Consider the following 19,678-nt stretch of genomic DNA (forward strand, 5'->3'; position numbering starts at 1 on the left):
TGTGTAGAGCCAATCGCCTGGGCTGGAAATGTCACATGACTGATGACCACAGTAACTAGAACCCCACGCTGATTGGTCACTCTCTTTTCGGCACTAAAATATCAAATGCTAACTGAAGCTAACCCTGCTAAAGCCTGATCCCTGGGTGAGATAACAAGAAGGAAACATGCAGGGCATGGGGTCCAGAGCAGGGTTGGGAAACCCCTGTGATAAAGTAATACAGATGGCAGGAGATCTGCTGTTTGATCTCAGTGGATGCCGGGTCCTGTGTGCTGATAATGGACCCAGCATGCTGGGGAACCGCCGTAGTCTGCGCCACCATCAGACCGATCTTAACGAGGGCAGAGCTGGCAGGAGCGCTGGCTGAGGTGTTAGCCCACATGGGCAAACTGCTTGATGAGATTACTGTCAGGCAGCAGAATAAGCCCCGGCAAGCTTCCGGATTTCATCCAAGCAACCAGCCCAGGCCCGGCTCCAAGTCCAGTCCAGTCGCTGCCACCTGATTTCCAAGCCAGTTTTTCCCACGTGGTATTATGCTGTCATTTCCGACATTGATCGGAAAACAATGGGCTCATACCCTTCCTTCGCTAAGTCACAGTGAGCCGCGCGGTGAGCTCCTTAGCCTTCTCAGAGTTCATTTCCACTGCGATGTTAGTTGAACGGCCTGGGAGATAACGCCGGCCGCTGCGGTTGTGGAGTTATTTTGCTATGGCTGAACCTGGGTCTTGATAAATAAGGGGCTTTGAATGGGCTCAGCGTTTTGTCTGCAGCCAGGCTGCAGTGAGATCACTTCCAGGATACCCCTCACCCTGCTGGCCAGATAAGATTCCTGGGTAATGGGTGGAAACTCTGATGCTCCTCGTGACCAAACGCAGTTTAAGACCCAGTTGCCCTTCGCAACACCTTTTCATGTAGAAGAATGTGAAATGTAGAAGGTGTCCCTCGTTTCACTGATATCTGAATTGGATTTGATAGTGGATTATTTCCCTTGCTACTTGCAAGTTTCTTTTTGCTAAGTTAACACTGGACTCACTCTTCCTACTGTGTTCTGCACAAGAGGTGCAGGACAAAGGACATGTTGACTGGCACATAAAAGAAGCGAAAAGTTGGTGCAAACGTGATTTTTTTCTTTCTGGACGAAATGCTCCTTTGGGAGCTGTCCTGTGGGGGCATGCCTTGGCCTTTGGTTTCAGTTTTTTTTTGCTCTCTGGTAGCATTCTCTCCTCTCATTTCCCCTCTAGTGTTAGTGAACAAGGTGAAACAATGCATCATTAAGACAGAAAAATATGCAGGGGCTAGAAGAAACCTCTGCAATTTTGTGTTTAAAGCAAACAGTCATATTCTAAACAGTCATACGCTGCTTCAGCGCTTTGATCTCCATTAGCTTCATGTGTAGTCGGCACGTCTCTCCACTGACCCCCTCCTATCGGCTCTCCTCTCACCTCCTGACCTCCTCCTCAATGAGACGCATTTCAGCCGAATCTCCAATCTGACAGATCAGACCAGTCCCCCTCTGAGTCCCCCTCCTCCTCTTCCTCCTCCTCCTCCTCCTCCTCCTCCTCCACAACCACCATCATCATCATCATCATCCTCACTTCCATTTTCTGCCCAGCCTGTGTGTTTACCTCCCTGGGTCAGAAAAAAAGATCGCTCTGATATCGACCGCCAACTCCCTCCCCCTCCCAATTCCAAGAATAGTGGAGGCGGAAAAGTCGGACTCGTTTGGCCGCGCGCGTCTCTTGTTCTCAGCCGTGTCGGCGGCGGAGATGGATTGTTCATTGTTCGCGACAGGGACGGCCTTTGTGTGAGGGGCGCCTGCCGACAGTGAGAGAAGGTTGCTGCTCTGGAATGTAGCCAAATCTTTACTAGATACAACCCAGATCCAGGCCAAATCAGGGCCAGATCAGGACCAGATCAGGGCCATATCCAGGCCAACTCAGGGCCAGATCAGGGCCATAACTGAGGCTGTTTGGAGAGATCAGGGGGTTATGAGAGATGTCACTGATGAGCCAACCTATGGCTGCCGCAGTTCCCAGAATTTTAGTTTTGATTTTGTGAGACATTTTATTTTTCCACCAAATATGTCCAGCCATATCCACCTTCTCAGATTCCATAGCTGGCTCCCCTCCGCCTGTGGGTCTGGCCTGGCCCCGCCTCTCCCACCTCAGTCCTGGGGGTGGGCGATGAGGCTGCAGGGCTGAGGGGGAGGGCGGCCTGCTGGGTAAAGTGGAGCTGTGGAGGCTCCTGCCTGCTGGTCCTAGTGCTGGGATGGAAAGTAGGGCTTAGCTGGCTCCTGCTGGCCCCAAGGTCACTGGAGATGTGGAGGTGGATGTCTAATGAATATCAGTGTGGCACACACACACACACACACACACACACACACACACACACACACACTCTCTCTCTCTCTTTCTCTCCCACACACGCACACACACAAACTCTCGCACACACACACACACACACACACACACACACACACACACACACACACACACACACACACAGACACACACACAGACACACACACTCTCTCTCTTTCTCTGGAGATGTGGAGGTGGATGTCTAATACATAGCGGTGTGATACCAGCAGCCTGTGAACTCTGTGACCTTGCTCAAGGTCAGATTGAATCTCTCTGTGAATCTCTCCTTTGAAGCTATGTCGTAAATGTGCCATGACCATACCAGTTTAGTATGTTGTTGCACATTATTATAATGTGCTGTAAAAGTAAAATAGGAAACACACCGTAGTAGATAATATTGTGCAAGAAAGTATACTGTTATATTTTATTTTATTTACAGAGCAGGCACTGAAGTGATATTTATTCCTGCTTCAGTAAGGAGTTAAATAGTTGGCTGTGTTACAGCAGATCTCCTAACTGATAGCCAGTGGTTGTTATGAGCGTGGCTGTGGGATCAGATTTTAAAGTATCACATTTACCAGCGCATGCTTCGCAACCTGTTTCTCTGAGATTGAATTACTCACCAGATTAAAACAGATTAAGTCCCATAAAAATGCCGTAAAGCAGTCTTATGACGCCATTGATTCAGGCTTGGCTTGAACTTCCTTTCTGCTGTCTGTGCACCGATCAAAAGTTCACAATCACACACAAGCAACTGTAATTACAGCTGCACCACACCAGACCAATGCAGATGCTCACCTCCATAGCAGCTTAAAGTGAGGTACGATGCTCACCTCCATAGCAGCTTAAAGTAAGGTACGATGCTCACCTCAATAGCAGCTTAAAGTGAAGTACGATGCAAGCAGATTGTTAATCAAGGAAGAAACATCCAAAACAAAGTGTGAAATAGGTAAGAGAGACAGGAATAATTGAATTAATTGAATTTAGATCAATGCAGGAAGATTTAGATGTTGCAGAAGACTTTTGGGACTTACTATTCTGCATAGTAGATAACTACCTTTTTATAGCAGATAACAATTTGCCATACAGTGTAGTGATCTACTCTACCTGGAGTTAAACTTTGAGATTTTGCCATCATATTTGCCAAAGTGTCATACGTGCAACTAGCATGATCTATCTCTTGTGCTGCTACCCAGTGAAAACCCTCTTCTGATCTAGCAGCACAGATGCAGTAGCCTAGCTGATCTAGCAGCACAGATGCAGTAGCCTAGCTGGTCCACCAGCACAGATGCAGTAGCCTAGCTGGTCTAGCAGCACAGATGCAGTAGCTTAGCTGGTCTAGCAGCACAGATGCAGTAGCCTTGCTGGTCCAGGAGCAGAGATGCAGTAGCCTAGCTGGTTTACAGCACAGATGCAGTAGCCTTGCTGGTCCAGGAGCAGAGATGCAGTAGCTTAGCTGGTCTAGCAGCACAGATGCAGTAGCCTAGCTGGTTTACAGCACAGATGCAGTAGCCTAGCTGATATTGTAGTGTTGCACGTTCCCAGCTGTCAGATAATTTTGAACACAATCTCTCTGTCTCTCTGTAACATGGTCGTCACTTCCAGGAAGTGCCCCCTTGGTGGGCGTAGATGTGTCCGCTGCCAGGTAGGTTATATTTACTCAGCTTCCCAGAGGAGCCCCTGTGCCTCTGATCAGTGTGCCCTGTACTCCACTGGAGCTCAGAGCTGTCGATGAGCATCCTGTGTTTACCACAGAGGAAGAGCACAGCGCCTCCTCAGGAACCGGCCTCAGGAACCTCCTCACACTTGGCCTCCGGCACAGGGTTCCACCCTCGTCACCGCCAGCTCACCCTCTTCCTGCGTGATTCGGTCGCTCCCTTCTACACACCCACACAGTACACACACACACACACGCACACACGCACACACACACACACACACACACACACACACACACACACACACACACACACACACACACACACACACACACACACACACACACACACACAGTATACACCCACCCATCCAAACACACACACACACACACACACACACACTTCAAAATTGGACCCGACCGGCGTTTATTTGTAGAAGTGTGTTTAGTGTACCCTGTAAACATTTGTGATCCGTTGCAACATCAAGCATCTCATCGAACTGGGCTCATTTCCTGAAGGCCAAACAAACCTGATGGGGTCCGTTTCATTCTGCCGAGCTAATCTTAGAATGATGATGATCTTCCCCGGTGTCGGCGGAAAGACGCCATTTGGTGCCAGCGTTCCTGGATGTCGGGACACACCTCCGTCCTTCCCTGCTGCCTTTCACCTTTCACTCCGTGAAGGATGTGCCTGTCTGTCTCCCTGGCCCACCACTGCCATCATACTCAGAGGAAGGTCTTACAGGGGCCAGGCTGTCTGTCTGTTTGTCAGTTTGTCAGTTTGTCAGCCTCTGTGTCAGTCTGTCAAAACAGTGTTAAAAATGGAAGCCTTCCGTGAAGTCTGGCATCGCCCGAGCTGGAGCCAGAGCAGTTCCCACCATCTCGTTTTTTTTTCTCTTCATAGCAGTTGCTGAAGTCAGCACATCTTGAGTACATGTGGATGGGCTCCGCAGGTGGAGGTGGAGCTGGAAGCCAAACGGTTTCCATCTTCTCTTTGTTTGAGTTTCGCTCCTTGCTGTCATGTGGTGGGGGTTCTAGAACACAGTGACGACACTGAGAATATCAATGGCTCAGCTCTATAAGCACACCTCAACAGATGAACACACACACACACACACACACACACACACACACACACTTCCACCATATGCTGAGGTTGATGTCTGCTAGACTAAACATAAATGTACAGAAAGTGTCTTGTTTATAATTTGAGAAGTTACTTTCAAAGGCCCCTGAAACAACATCACAGTAACTTTAACTTTAAAGAACGAAACTAAAGAAACAAACAGACAGACACACGTTGTGTCCTTGCTTGACAAAAGCAGCATTATTTTCCCAGCTGGCTTAGTGGACCCACCCCAGGTAGTGATTACTTAGAAGGAACCAATGACGGCCTAAAATGGCTCAATGAAAAACGTTTATTTCATGAACCTTTATTCTCCTTGACTTGTATCGTCTGGGTTTTTTGTTTAAGTGAAGGAAATAATGGCCGAAATATCTTTTCTTAGGGATCAGACCTGTATTCACCTGCCCACCACTACCTACGTTTTTTTTCTACCTTCACTTAACCAAAACTACTTTAACACCTAACTTAAACTTGCCACATCTAAGTGTCTAATACAGCAACCTCATCTCACCCCCTGTGTATTGATATGGGCCTGTCTGTCTGGAGAGGCTGCAGTCAATGGGTCGGCTGGGAGGGAGGACTTGGCTGTGTCTAGCAGTGAGGAGCCAAGGCTGGCCTCACACACACACGCACACACACACACACACACACACACACACACACACACACACACACACACACACACACACACACACACACACACACACACACACACACACAGAGGAGCCAAGACTGGCCTCACACACACACACACACACACACACACACACACACACACACACACACACACACACACACACACACACACACACACACAAACACACACACACACACACATATTCCTATATACACCCACACACACACACACACACATACACACAGAGGAGCCAAGGCTTGACTGCGTTGGGCTGGGTTGGGTTGGGTTGGGTTGGGCTGGAGCCCTGTTCAGACAGGGCTAACATTACACCACATTAAGCTCTGGGACTCATCTAGGGCACATACACACACACACACACACACACACACACACACACACACACACACACACACACACACACACACACACACACACACACACACACACACACACACACATAGGCGTGCATACACACACATACACACACAGGTCACACTTACACATACACATACACATACACACATACACATACACATACACATACACATACACATACACATACACATACACATACACATACACATACACATACACATACACATACACATACACATACACATACACATACACACAAATACACACACATACACATACACATACACATACACATACACATACACATACACACACATACACATACACATACACATACACATACACATACACATACACATACACATACACATACTCCTACATACACACACACATACACACACACACACACATACACTCAGGCACAGAGTCTCACAGAATGGGATAGAATATTGAACCCTTAAAAGCTTGTCAGGGACAGAGGCCGGTGCAGGAAAATGAGTTGAAGATCAGATTTCCAGGGGTTTCTAAGCCTCATTCTGACAGTGTGGGAGTCATGCCAACTGTAGTGAAGCAGTGGGGGGGGGTCAGGCAGGGTGGGGGGGCGGTATGAAGTGGTGCTGATAGGTGTATCATGTGAGCCTGCAGGGAAACACACATCACTGGAGTGGGACAGTGGGCAGTGAAGCAGACATGCAAGATTAGAATTTATACTTACTTTAACGTATAAACCTAGACGTTCACATTTAGCAGTTTAGTGTTTATACTAACTTTAACTACAAAACCTGGGCTTTCACGTTTAGCAGACACTTTAGCAGATCCAAAGCAGATCCAAAGCAAACTTTCTTCAAAGATGCTTTTATCTAGAGCAATTTTTTTTCAAAGATGTTTTTATCCAGATTAAGTTTTCTTCAAACATGTTTTTATCCAGAGCAAGTTTTATTCACAGATGTTTTTGTCCAGAGCAAGTCTTATTCAGAGATGCTTTTTTACAGAGCAAGTTTCATTCAAAGATGCTTATATCCAGAGCAAGTTTCATTCAAAGATGCTTATAACCTGAGCAAGTTTTATTCAAAGAAGTTTTTATCCAGAGCAAGTTTTAAGCTTCCCCTTTGATGTAGGTAGGCTGAGTGTTTTCATCACTCTCAGGCCATGGCCGCTTCGCTTGCTTTACCAGTTGAACCTCACTTGCCAACCATCCAACCAACCAACACACTGAGCTTCAAATGACAAAAATCACATTTGTAATCACATTTTTGGATTGTAAGGATGACTACCCAGAAAAGTGTTCAGCCACAGATGGATAAAAGTTTGCTGTTGGTGTTTTTAGGCCAGAGCCAACTGTCTCTTTCTCTTGAGGGGGTTTGGTCCACCTCCATCCTCAGAGGCTTGTAATCAGCCCGTCGTCATTAAAATGGGATAATTATGGTGCGTTAATTATGTGAGTAAATTAGCTATTTTTAGTTAGTTAATTAGTTATTTTGAGGGGTGCAGTTTTGCAGCAATCGTTCCTCAGCATGTAGGCCGAAAGCGGATGCGAGCGATGACTGTCACCTGGTTTGACCCAACGCTGTACTTTTCTCTTCTTTTCTCTTCTTTTCTCTTCTCAATCTGACACATCTTCGTGAGTTTGGTTTCACCACTCAAGGTGGAAACTTGAGAGGAGCGTTTTGACTGTACAGTGATGAATCACCCAACACACTTGGAAACAAAAGTAGTATGAGCGCCATCTGGTGGTCAAGCTCTTTAGGTCATTGTAGGAAGCACCCTCCTTTTGTGTCAGTGTCATAACAAGTGTATTGATAAATACAGTTTTTATAGAGCAGGTCCAGAATACTGTTTTTAAAATACTGCTATAGCTTTGCTTCGAGCATGCTCTAAGACACCTTAATTCACTTAGTTGAACCAGCTGTTTTAAAATACACGGCGAGTAAATCCAGCTGACAAAGTGGAAAAAACAGCTCTATGAAGTATTAAACCACTGTGTTCTAAAAACTACATTTCCCATTTTCCCCTGCTGCAGAGTTGCAGGACACACGGGCGGCTCGTCCCTTCAGCTTCTCCTTCAACACCAGTGACTACCGGATCCTGCATGTGGACCAGGACCAGGGGCGTCTCTACCTGGGCACCCGCGAGTACCTGGTGTCGCTGGACATGCAAAATGTCAACAAGGAGCCGCTCATTGTAAGCTTTCCACAAACTTCAACTGTGGATGTGTGCTTGCTTTTGTTTCAACAGGGATCAGTTTCTCCAGAAGTGTGTTCCATTCTGCGGAGGATATAGACAGACACACAGCTTTGTGAAGGAGCTTTTGTTTATTTTCTGTGTTTGTTTATTCTCCTGTGTAACGTCTCCTCTTATCCTGTTTGCCCCTAAGATCCACTGGCCAGCCTCTGCCCAGAGGAAAGGAGAATGCCAGCTCACAGGAAAGGGAAGGCAGGTGAGCGATGTCACATCCTGTTTTATTTATTTTTAGAATACACTAAACATAGAGCCTCTTGTGAATGTAAGACACTTAAAATCATTTAAGTATTTTAAGCAGAAAACTTTTAGTGTGGACAGCGGTCACCTCTATATGTTGCACTCAGGCTACATGTAGTACTTTTCCTTTATATCTGTGGGCATCCACATTGTTGACATGCATTGCTCTGCCTTTTGCTATGCATTGATATGAAGCAAGTTAAATATGTAATGTATGTATGGATGGATGCTTGTGGGGCTTGTGGGGCTTGCCTAGGTAGTCTTTGTACTCCGATTTTGAAAAGCCTCTGAAAAGTACAGATGTCACTAAAGAGCCGTGGTTTGATATTTTATTTTGATATAAAGCTGAATGGGTGATAGTAGAGAGTCTTCTTCAAACTCTCAAACTAAATGAATAGTTGTGTTTCTCTCACAGGGGGAGTGTGCCAACTTTGTGCGCCTGATTGAGCCGTGGAACCGCACGCACCTGTACGCCTGTGGGACCGGGGCCTACAGACCCGTCTGCACGTACATACACAGAGGATGGAAGGCAGAGGTGAGGACTTTCTCATAGAGAGAGAAAGAGAGAGAGAGAGAGAGAGAGAGGGAGAGAGAGAGAGAGAGAGAGAAAGAGAGAGAGAGAGAGAGAGAGAAAGAGAGAGAGAGAGAGAAGAAAGAAAGATAGAGCGAGAAACAAATTTAATCCTAACAAAAAGCCAACTACATGTTTGTGACAGGAGAGTGGGTTCTCTTTCGGTAACACTTTATTTAGATAGTCCACCTCCAGAGACTTTACAGAAGTTCAGTTTTTCTATTTGTTTGTTGAACATCACATTAACAAGACCCAACCCCAACCCAACCCCTGACCCTAACCTTAACAGTTAGTGTGTTTCTGTAATCTCAGCATCTGTAGATAGGCTATAGGGGACCCTCCACATAAAGTGTGTTTATAATCTGTGCCGCTGTAGATAATCTATAGGTGTCTATAAGTGTGACTCCTCTATAGGTGTCTATAAGTGTGACTCCTCTATAGGTGTCTATAAGTCTGATTCCTCTATAGGTGTCTATAAGTGTGACTCCTCTATAGGTGTCTATAAGTGTGACTCCTCTATAGGTGTCTATAAGTCTGATTCCTCTATAGGTGTCTATAAGTGTGACTCCTCTATAGGTGTCTATAAGTCTGATTCCTCTATAGGTGTCTATAAGTGTGACTCCTCTATAGGTGTCTATAAGTCTGATTCCTCTTCCCCTGCAGGACTACCTCTTCCGACTGGTCCCAGGGCACGTGGACTCAGGAAAGGGGAGGTGCTCCTACGACCCCAACCAGCAGGGAGTCTCTGCTGTCATCAGTAAGGCTCTTTGTCTTTGTCTTCGTCTTCCTGTTCCCGCACTTCTTTTTCTTTTCTATGTCGTTTTTCTATTTCTTATGTAAAGCAGTATTTATTGTTACACCAGGTGTTTATTGCTCGTAGCTTGACTGATTTCTCCCATGTACGTCGCTTTGGAAATGTAAATGTAATTATTGGGGGCGACAGTGGTACAGGAGGTAGAGAAGTCGTTTAGAAGTCATTTAGTAATCTTTTATCCAAAGCGACTTCCAAGGATGTATACACATTTTACATTCACACTGATGGCACACTGCACATCAGGAGCAATTAGGGGCTAGTGTCTTGCTCAAGGACGCTTTGACAGGGAATCGAACTTGCTAGTGTGTGTATACATCCTTGGAAGTCGCTTTGGATAAAAGCGTCTGCTAAATGACTAAATGTAAAAGTAATTACTTAGTGTAGAGCCTCAGTGTAGAGTACTCAGACCTCAGTGTGGATTACTTCACTTGAAAACAATTAAATTCAATTATATTCATATAGCACCATTAACAACTGGAATAGTCTATAGGTGCTTTACTGCCTTCACAACTAAGACTAAAGTTCATGTCTCTCCTTCTCCTTTTTCATCCCCTCTTTCTCTCTCTGCCTCTCTTACTTTATCTTTATGTCTCTACTCCTTCTCTCCAACTCGTAGATGGTAACCTGTACGCAGGAGTGCATGTGGATTTCATGGGAACGGACCCAGCCATCTTTAGGACCATGGGGAGCACACCGGCGATCCGAACAGAGCAATATGACTCCAAATGGCTCAATGGTACATCTCAAATCTCACATTATGTAAAGTACAAATTGAGTTGACAGTGTTATGGATTATTATTATTGTTTATCCTGGGGCAAGCAATTGTGTCTTAGACATGTCTTGGCATTGGTCTGTGTGTGTGGATACCCCTTACTAATTACCCTTTGAGTCACCTTGTTTCTCATTCTCTCTCTCTCTCTCTCTTTCTATCTTTCTCTCTCTCTCTCTCTCTCTTCTTCCAGAACCTGCGTTCACTCAGATCCACATGATCCCGGACAGCGCAGAGCGGAATGATGATAAGCTTTACTTTTTCTTCCGAGAGAAGACTTTGGACTCTGGGGGCGGGGCCAGCCCAAGCGTCTTGGCCCGGGTTGGACGAATCTGTCTGGTGAGTTACAGCTACAGAGGTGGCTCACTAACTCACTTCAAATCTCGTAAAGCTGCATTTACAGATGATTATGATGGAGATCATGCAAAATGGTCAAATAAAGTTTGTTACTTCATACAAACAATATTCGTATTTCTTTACAGTGTTTTAATGTGGGTGTATGTGGGTGTGTGTGTGTATGTGTGTGTGTGTGTGCGTGCGCACACATATGTTTGCAAGCCTGACTGAATGCTACCATGTGAAAATCCATTTGTGTGTATGTGTCCACCTGTGTGTGTGTGTGTATGTATTCAGTACAGTGAGTCTATAGACATCTGCATATGTATGAGTGTTATTGTGTTCTCCTGCAGAATGATGAGGGGGGGCAGAAGTCTCTGGTGAATAAGTGGACCACCTTCCTGAAGGCCAGGCTGGTGTGTTCAGTCATCGGGGAGGACGAGGTGGAGACCTACTTCGATGAGCTGCGTAAGTCTAACGATGCTCCTTCATTTATTTATTATTATGACGTAAAGGGTGCTTTTCGTACTTGAAAGACATGAGAGTACAAACTCTTGCTTTGTCTGCGGATCCTGGGAATCCCTGTTTCTCATATCCGCCTGGTGCGGGCGTGCGTGTGTGTGTGTGTGTGTCTATGTGTGTGTGTGTGTGTGTGTGTGTGTGTGTGTGTGTGTGTGTGTGTCTGTGTGGGGCCTCAACATCTAAATGTATATTCTGTGTTCCTATCTCAGGGGACGTCTTCATCCAGCCCTCTCAGGACGAGAGAAACCCGGTGGTGTACGGCGTGTTCTCCACCGCAGGGTAAGTGGAACAGAGATAACTCCACTTCTTCTTTCTCTCAGATGCTTGCTGTTCCTCTGTTCTTTCACTCTGTTCTTGTAGCATCGCCTGTGGCCGCTGTGGTTTGCTAAGTTCTTTATCCACTGTGAATAGTCTGTGGGCACTTTCATGTTATATTAATGACACAGCAGTTAAAGAGTGGAGGCGTGCAAAGAGAGAGAGAGAGAGAGTAACATTCTTCACTTCTCCTTTCTTCTCATCTCTTTTCCTCTCTTCTCCTCCCTTCTTTTCTCTCCTCCCCAGCTCCGTGTTTAAAGGCTCGGCCGTCTGCGTTTATTCCATGTCTGACATCCGAAACGTCTTTAATGGACCCTTCGCCCACAAACATGGGCACAACTACCAGTGGACCGCCTACACGGGCAAGATCCCATACCCCCGGCCCGGCACCGTGAGTCCATGTCCCTCTCCCTCCCTCCCTCCCTTCCGAAGGCGTGGTGTTAATAGTTAATAAGGCACTTCCTTTTTATGGCCGACACTGGCACGCTATTCTCAGACCTCTGCTCATTCACGCTGTGGTCTGCGTCACTTAGGAAGAGGGTAAAACCACTGGTGCACATTGTTAACTTTCGCTCCCTCTCTTCCTCTCTCCTCATTTGCCCTCGTTGTAACATGACGGACACTGTGTTTCATCTTTTCTATGAATCTGCGAGGCTAGCACTTTTGTTTGCTGTACTGGGAAGGGTGTTATTGAAGCTGTGGTTTATTTCTTCAAAAACTGTGTTTGTGTACAGACGGGGTGGGTGCAGGCAAGATTGGCATGAGTGGTTACGATGGGGTGGGTGCAGGCAGAATGGGCATGAGAGGTATATCATGGGGTGGGTGCAGGCAAGTTGGCATGAGCGGTATATGATGGGGTGGGTGCAGGCAGAATGGGCATGAGAGGCATATCATGGGGTGGGTGCAGGCAGGGTTGGCATGAGCGGTATATGGTGTAGGTGCAAGCAGGTTGGCATGAGCGGTATATGATGGGGTGGGTGCAGGCAGGTTGGCATGAGTGGTTACGATAGGGTGGGTGCAGGCAGGTTGGCATGAGCGGTATATCATGGGGTGGGTGCAGGCAGGTTGGCATGAGCGGTATATGATGGGGTGGGTGCAGGCAGGTTGGCATGAGTGGTTACGATAGGGTGGGTGCAGGCAGGTTGGCATGAGCGGTATATGATGGGGTGGGTGCAGGCAGGGTTGGCATGAGCGGTATATGATGGGGTGGGTGCAGGCAGGTTGGCATGAGCGGTATATGATGGGGTGGGTGCAAGCAGGTTGGCATGAGCGGTATATGATGGGGTGGGTGCAGGCAGGTTGGCATGAGTGGTTACGATAGGGTGGGTGCAGGCAGGTTGGCATGAGCGGTATATGATGGGGTGGGTGCAGGCAGGTTGGCATGAGTGGTTACGATAGGGTGGGTGCAGGCAGGTTGGCATGAGCGGTATATGATGGGGTGGGTGCAGGCAGGCTGGCATGAGTGGTTACGATAGGGTGGGTGCAGGCAGGTTGGCATGAGCGGTATATGATAGGGTGGGTGCAGGCAGGTTGGCATGAGTGGTTACGATAGGGTGGGTGCAGGCAGGTTGGCATGAGCGGTATATGATGGGGTGGGTGCAGGCAGGTTGGCATGAGCGGTATATGATGGGGTGGGTGCAGGCAGGGTTGGCATGAGCGGTATATGATGGGGTGGGTGCAGGCAGGTTGGCATGAGCGGTATATGATGGGGTGGGTGCAGGCAGGTTGGCATGAGCGGTATATGATGGGGTGGGTGCAGGCAGGTTGGCATGAGCGGTATATGATGGGGTGGGTGCAGGCAGGTTGGCATGAGCGGTATATGATGGGGTGGGTGCAGGCAGGTTGGCATGAGCAGTATATGATGGCCAGTTTCTTTGCTGGGCCAAGTGGGCTGTTCTTAAAACCCATAAACCCAACCCAAAACATGAAGGCCAGAATACAGACATGATGTCCATGTTTAAATCTCTGGTGGAAACAAGAATAGTGGTGGAGGACAAGTTCTACCAGCAAACAGAGAAAGTGGCGTGGTTGAGGGAGAAATGGTGTGGAAGGGAGGCAATAGTTACCTTTAATGAGTTTGAGAGGCTTGTTTTAAACTGGTGAAAGGGACTGTTTCTTTCAGTGTTGTTTTGATGGTTTTCAAATGGTGTTTTACATAACGGGTTTTACGGGTTTTAAAGTCTCTCTTTCTCTCTCTCTCTCTCTCTCTGTCTTTCTCTCTATCTCTGTCTTTCTCTCTCTCTTTCTCTCCAGTGTCCTGGTGGAACCTTCACTCCTGGCCTGCGCTCGACGAAGGAGTTCTCAGACGAGGCGGTGAACTTCATCCGCAGCCACCCCCTCATGTACCACCCGGTGTACCCCATCCACAAGCGCCCCCTGGTGGTCAGGACCGGCGTAGACTACCGCTTCACCACCATCGCCGTGGACCAGGTGGACGCTGTGGATGGAAGATATGAGGTGCTTTTCCTGGGAACAGGTGAGCTGCATGTGTATATGTGTGTGTGTGTGTGTATGTGTGTGTGTGTCTATGTGTGTGAGTGTGTGTGTGTGTGAGTGTGTGAATGCACATATGTTTGCAAGAACATGGCATGAGAAAATCTATTTTTTTTGTGGTGTGTGTGTGTGTGTGTGTGTGTGTGTCTGTGTGTGAATGTGATTTATTTACATTGATGGCTAGAGGAGAAAGGGATATGAAAACAGCTGATCAGTGTATTGAGGCTGACAGTGGGCATTAAGTCAGTTCCCTTAAATTGATGTTTGCTTTCCATTTGTGTGTGTGTGTGTGTGTGTGTGTGTGTGTGTGTGTGTGTGTGTATATGTGTGTGTGTGAGACGTGTGTGTATGTGTGTGTTTGCGTGTGTGTGTGTTAATTTGACGTTTGCTGTCTTTGCAAGGCCTTAAAATACAAACATTATAGCTATAATGTGAAACCTTACGAGTACATCTGCAGCACAGATTCCATCTAAGACAAGAACTTCCCCCTCCTCCATATTCCACATCTCCATTTGAACCACTGCTGATTGTCTCCCTGCTCTGTGTGTGCAGACCGGGGGACGGTCCAGAAGGTCATCGTGCTGCCCAAAGACCCCAGCACCATGGAGGAGCTCATCCTGGAGGAAGTGGAAGTTTTCAGGGTAACACTCAATAAACCTTTGTCACAAAGATGTGCATGATTTGATCTAATTTATATGAGCGTAATGTACCGATAGTTCTCATACAATGTTCCCTGCACAAATTCACACCGCTGTTTCCACCGATATGTGTCTTTCCAGACGCCAGCTCCTGTTAAAACCATGAAGATATCAGCCAAAAGGGTAAGTAAGTCAAAAAGTAGCAAAAGTACGTGGTCTAATTGCTAATGACGCCGTCATCATGTTACATGCCCATGTGATAGACAGTATATCATAGAGTTATCATAGACAGTATATCATAGAGTGATCATAGACAATAAATCGGAAAGTATATCATAGAGTAATCATAGACAGATCATAGAGTAACCATAGACAGTACATCATAGAGTAACCATAGACAGATCATAGAGTAACCATAGACAGTAGATCATAGAGTAACCATAGACAGATCATAGAGTAACCATACACAGTAGATCATAGAGTAACCATAGACAGATCATAGAGTAACCATAGAAAGATCATAAAGTAACCATAGACAGTAGATCATAGAGTAATCACATTTCTCTTTTTCTCCCATGTAGCAACAGTTGTACGTGTCATCGGACGCCGGTCTTACCCAGGTGTCTTTGCACCGCTGCGGAGTGTATGGGAAGGCGTGCTCCGACTGCTGTTTGGCGCGTGACCCCTACTGTGCCTGGGACGGGGAGAGCTGCACCCCCTTTACGCAGGCCACCAAAAGGTTAGCAGAGGTCAAAGGGCAACACTGGGTCGTCATGACTACTGTTGAGAATCAAAACCCATTACAGTGTAGGGCTCAAGCAAATACTGTGATCAGATATATTTAAGGTCTGGGTTATGATTATTAATAATAATAATAATAATAATAATAATAATAATAATAATAATAATAATAGTAATTGTAATTGTCGGGTTTTAATGGCACAAGCGACACAGCAACACACACGTGGATATATGAAACTACTCGAGTTTAAGGTTGAGTCTGTGACTTTAATCCCATACACTTTTTTGTCAAATCCAGCTAATTGCTCCTCATAGTCTAGCTGGCCGTTCAGTGTTTGAGCTCAAAAACACTCTGGTGTTTAACCACAGTCCAGGCTCGGTAAATGGGAAACAAACATAGTGGCTCAGACCGAGCCATGAACAATCCCAGCCAATTAACACGTTGGTTCAGGAGCACCTAAGAGAGGGGTGTGATTGGATTGGCTGTGGAGCTCAAATATTAATGACCCATTGTGAAACTGAAACCGAATCACGGAGTGCACCTTTACATTTCTGATAAGAGTCAGTAAGGTATAATAGTACTCATGTAAGTAATGTAAGGGTTTAGGGTACACTGTCAGTGAGACACTTCTTTAAGATTTGTTTGGATTTGGTACTTATGCGGAGAGCCTGCCAACCCTCTGCAGTACTGAAGTGGACCCCTAGGTCTCGAGAATGCTCAGTTGGAAACAGGAGTGCCCTGTGGAAATGTTATAATGTGTGAAGATGTAATCTGGTAAGGTGTTGGTACTTGATGAAGTGATGAAGTATGAAGGTGTAATTCTCTCTCTGTCCTCTAGGCGGAGCAGGAGGCAGGACATCAGGCACGGTGACCCCCTGCGTCAGTGCAGAGGCTTCAACGCCAAAGGTGTGAACTGGAAGAGGATATTTCTGCCTTTCATTCTGTTTTTTTTCAGTTCCTCCTTTATCTTTATCGTCTTTAAATCTCACTTTAAATCTCACACCTCCAGCTTCAACGCTCTCTTCTCTTGCAGCACATACCTTTATCTTCACCTTCCATAAGCATCTTCACTTTTCACTTTTCACCTCTTGACTGTGTTTTATCACAGTGTCAGTTTATGGATGTTATTCTTGCTCACGTATCTGGTCTTTATCAACCTCTCAATGCACTACTTGCTTGAGCATTTCAACAAAAGGGCTTTTCAAACTTTTAAAAGGGCTTTTTAGTGTAAATAAAGGGAACTTGTCAGAATAAAAAAAATATAATGTGAGGTGCTGACTGTATCTGACTGTGTATCTGACGGTGTTGTGACTGTGTATCTGACGGTGTTGTGACTGTGTATCTGACTGTGTATCTGACGGTGTTGTGACTGTGTATCTGACTGTATCTGACTGTGTTGTGACTGTGTATCTGACTGTGTATCTGACTGTGTTGTGACTGTGTTGTGACTGTGTATCTGACTGTGTATCTGACTGTGTATCTGACCGTGTATCTGACTGTGTATCTGACTGTGTATCTGACTGTATCTGACTGTGTATCTGACTGTGTATCTGACTGTGTTGTGACTGTGTTGTGACTGTGTATCTGACTGTGTATCTGACTGTGTATCTGACCGTGTATCTGACTGTGTATCTGACTGTGTATCTGACTGTATCTGACTGTGTATCTGACTGTGTTGTGACTGTGTTGTGACTGTGTTGTGACTGTGTTCTCTCTGTGTATCTGACAGTGGAGAAGCGTCTGAAGGAGACTGTGCAGTTTGGCGTGGAGGGCAGCAGCACCTTCCTGGAGTGCCAGCCCCGCTCTCCGCAGGCGTCCATCAAGTGGCTCTTCCAGACCGACGGCAAGAGGAAAGCGGTGAGTAGCTGCACCGCAAGTACATTATGAGGCCCAGTTATTAAGTAGGCCTGCAAATACTAGTGGAGGACTTCAAGTACATAATGAGTTATTAAGTAGGCCTGCCAATACTAGTGGAGGACTTCAAGTACATTTAAGCAATATAGCACGAGTGGGAGTGGGGTAGGTAAGGGATAATCCCACGGGTGGTGTTCGGCCGTAGCCACCTTGATAACTTTTAATTAACGGTTATCTTCAATGCAAATGTTTCATCGTGGAGTGATTTATTTGTAGCTGTGAAAAGTCCCGTAACTGTAGGTATGTTGACGAATAACCTATAGCATGGAACGTCTCTCGTCCAATCAGAAACAGCTAAATTACACGCTAGAACCCAATTGTTTTATAATATGAGTTATTAAGTAGGCCTACCAATGCTGGCGGATGGCTCAGAGTACATTATGAGCTATTAAGTAGGCCTACCAATACTAGTGGCGGACTCCAAGTACATTATGAGTTATTAAGTAAGCCTACCAATACTGGTGAAGGACTCCAAATACATTATGAGTTATTAAGTAAGCCTACAAATACTGGTGAAGGACTCCAAATACATTATGAGTTATTAAGTAAGCCTACAAGTACTGGTGAAGGACTCCAAATACATTGTGAGGCCCAGTTATTAAGTAGACCTACCCATGCTGGGGGAGGATGACTCCAAGTACATTAAAGGACATTATAAGGCTAATTTCTCAAGGGTGAGGCACCCCAAAAAGTCTATGCTGAATGCTGGTAATATACTCCAAGTACATTATGAGTTATGAAGCAGGCCTATCAATGCTGGTGGAGGACTACAAGTACAATACAGAACATTAGGAGGCTAGTTAGGCCTAAAATGTCCTCAGGATTAATAAAGTATCCATCTATCTATCTATCTATCTAGTTTCTCTAGGGTAAGCCACGCAGGAAGTCTATGTTGAATGCTGGTTGTGATGAAAGTTTGCTTAGGAGAGAAGTAATAAGGAGAAGCATATTCTATTTTATTCTATTCTATTCTATTCTATTGATCATTGATGTTGTTAAACCAGCTCCTTGGCAATCACTCATCTGCTTCTTCATACACAAGTCATTGGTCCTACAATATTTGCTTCTCTATTCTATAGTTCTATGTGTATATGTTACCTATTGTGTCTAGAAATACATTGTGCATTTTGAATCTGTCTCACCTGTAATCCATCTCCTCCTCCTCCTCCTCCTCCTCCTCCCCCCTCCTGCAGCTGAGCCGAGACCGTGAGGTGCTGAAGACTCCCCACGGCATCCTGCTGAAGTCTCTGGCTCAGGCCGACGCGGGGCTCTACCACTGCCTGGCCACCGAGAACAACTTCAAGCACACCATCGCCCGCGTGTCCCTGCGCATCCTGGACCGCCAGATCGCCGTGGCTCTTACCTCCCCCGACGACGATGACGACGGCGACGACGGTAACAATGACAACGAGCGCAAGTCACAACAACAGCAGCGCCCTGCAGCCCAGCCGTGGCCCGGCGCCCCCCTGCCCTCCCAGCCGGAGGTCCGGCTCATCCACCAGTACTGCCAGTCGTACTGGGAGCAGATGGGCGCCCAGCAGCAGCAGCAGCAGCTGCAGAAGAAGAGCAAGCTGAAGAGCCGCAGACACACAGAGAGCCTGGCCTCCAGCGGAGGATGAGGAGGAGGGAGAGGGCTGCCTCTTCATCGCTCACTTTTTACCTGCCACCATCCTGTTGAGTTGTCCGTTATTTTTGCGTCCTGTCTAAGGCTAATGGGTCATGGAGTATAAAATCCCTCTTGTCGTCCTTTCATTCCGTTGATCGTTCTCTCCATTCATCTGTCCATCTATCGTCCTTCTCTCACTCTCCCCCCTCTTCTCTGGACTGTATGAGTGGTTGACTGCTGTTCCTCCCTGCCTGCAGTGACTGTTCCTGAGGAGAACCCGGATAAACTGTATCCCACGATCATTCTGCTGCCGTTACCATGACG

General features: G+C 46.5%; 1 protein-coding gene across 1 annotated transcript in view; it reads left to right on the forward strand.

Moving 5' to 3' along the window:
• sema3ga (sema domain, immunoglobulin domain (Ig), short basic domain, secreted, (semaphorin) 3Ga) overlaps positions 1-19,367 on the forward strand; it is a gene marked incomplete at both ends in the record, with an annotated part of 21,831 nt that extends 2,464 nt beyond the window's left edge. Inside the window, 16 exons of the mRNA XM_080833673.1 lie at positions 8,176-8,336; positions 8,530-8,592; positions 9,049-9,168; positions 9,868-9,961; positions 10,635-10,754; positions 10,982-11,127; positions 11,478-11,592; positions 11,856-11,925; positions 12,208-12,352; positions 14,215-14,437; positions 15,007-15,095; positions 15,234-15,275; positions 15,674-15,831; positions 16,673-16,740; positions 17,564-17,691; positions 18,942-19,367. Coding sequence (XP_080689799.1) covers positions 8,176-8,336; positions 8,530-8,592; positions 9,049-9,168; positions 9,868-9,961; positions 10,635-10,754; positions 10,982-11,127; positions 11,478-11,592; positions 11,856-11,925; positions 12,208-12,352; positions 14,215-14,437; positions 15,007-15,095; positions 15,234-15,275; positions 15,674-15,831; positions 16,673-16,740; positions 17,564-17,691; positions 18,942-19,367 — 2,168 coding nt within the window. The remainder of the gene's footprint in view (positions 1-8,175; positions 8,337-8,529; positions 8,593-9,048; positions 9,169-9,867; positions 9,962-10,634; positions 10,755-10,981; positions 11,128-11,477; positions 11,593-11,855; positions 11,926-12,207; positions 12,353-14,214; positions 14,438-15,006; positions 15,096-15,233; positions 15,276-15,673; positions 15,832-16,672; positions 16,741-17,563; positions 17,692-18,941) is intronic.
• Between the last annotated feature and the right edge of the window lie 311 nt (positions 19,368-19,678).

Source organism: Sprattus sprattus (genome assembly GCF_963457725.1).
Source record: "Sprattus sprattus genome assembly, chromosome: 2".
Lineage (NCBI taxonomy): Eukaryota > Metazoa > Chordata > Actinopteri > Clupeiformes > Clupeidae > Sprattus > Sprattus sprattus.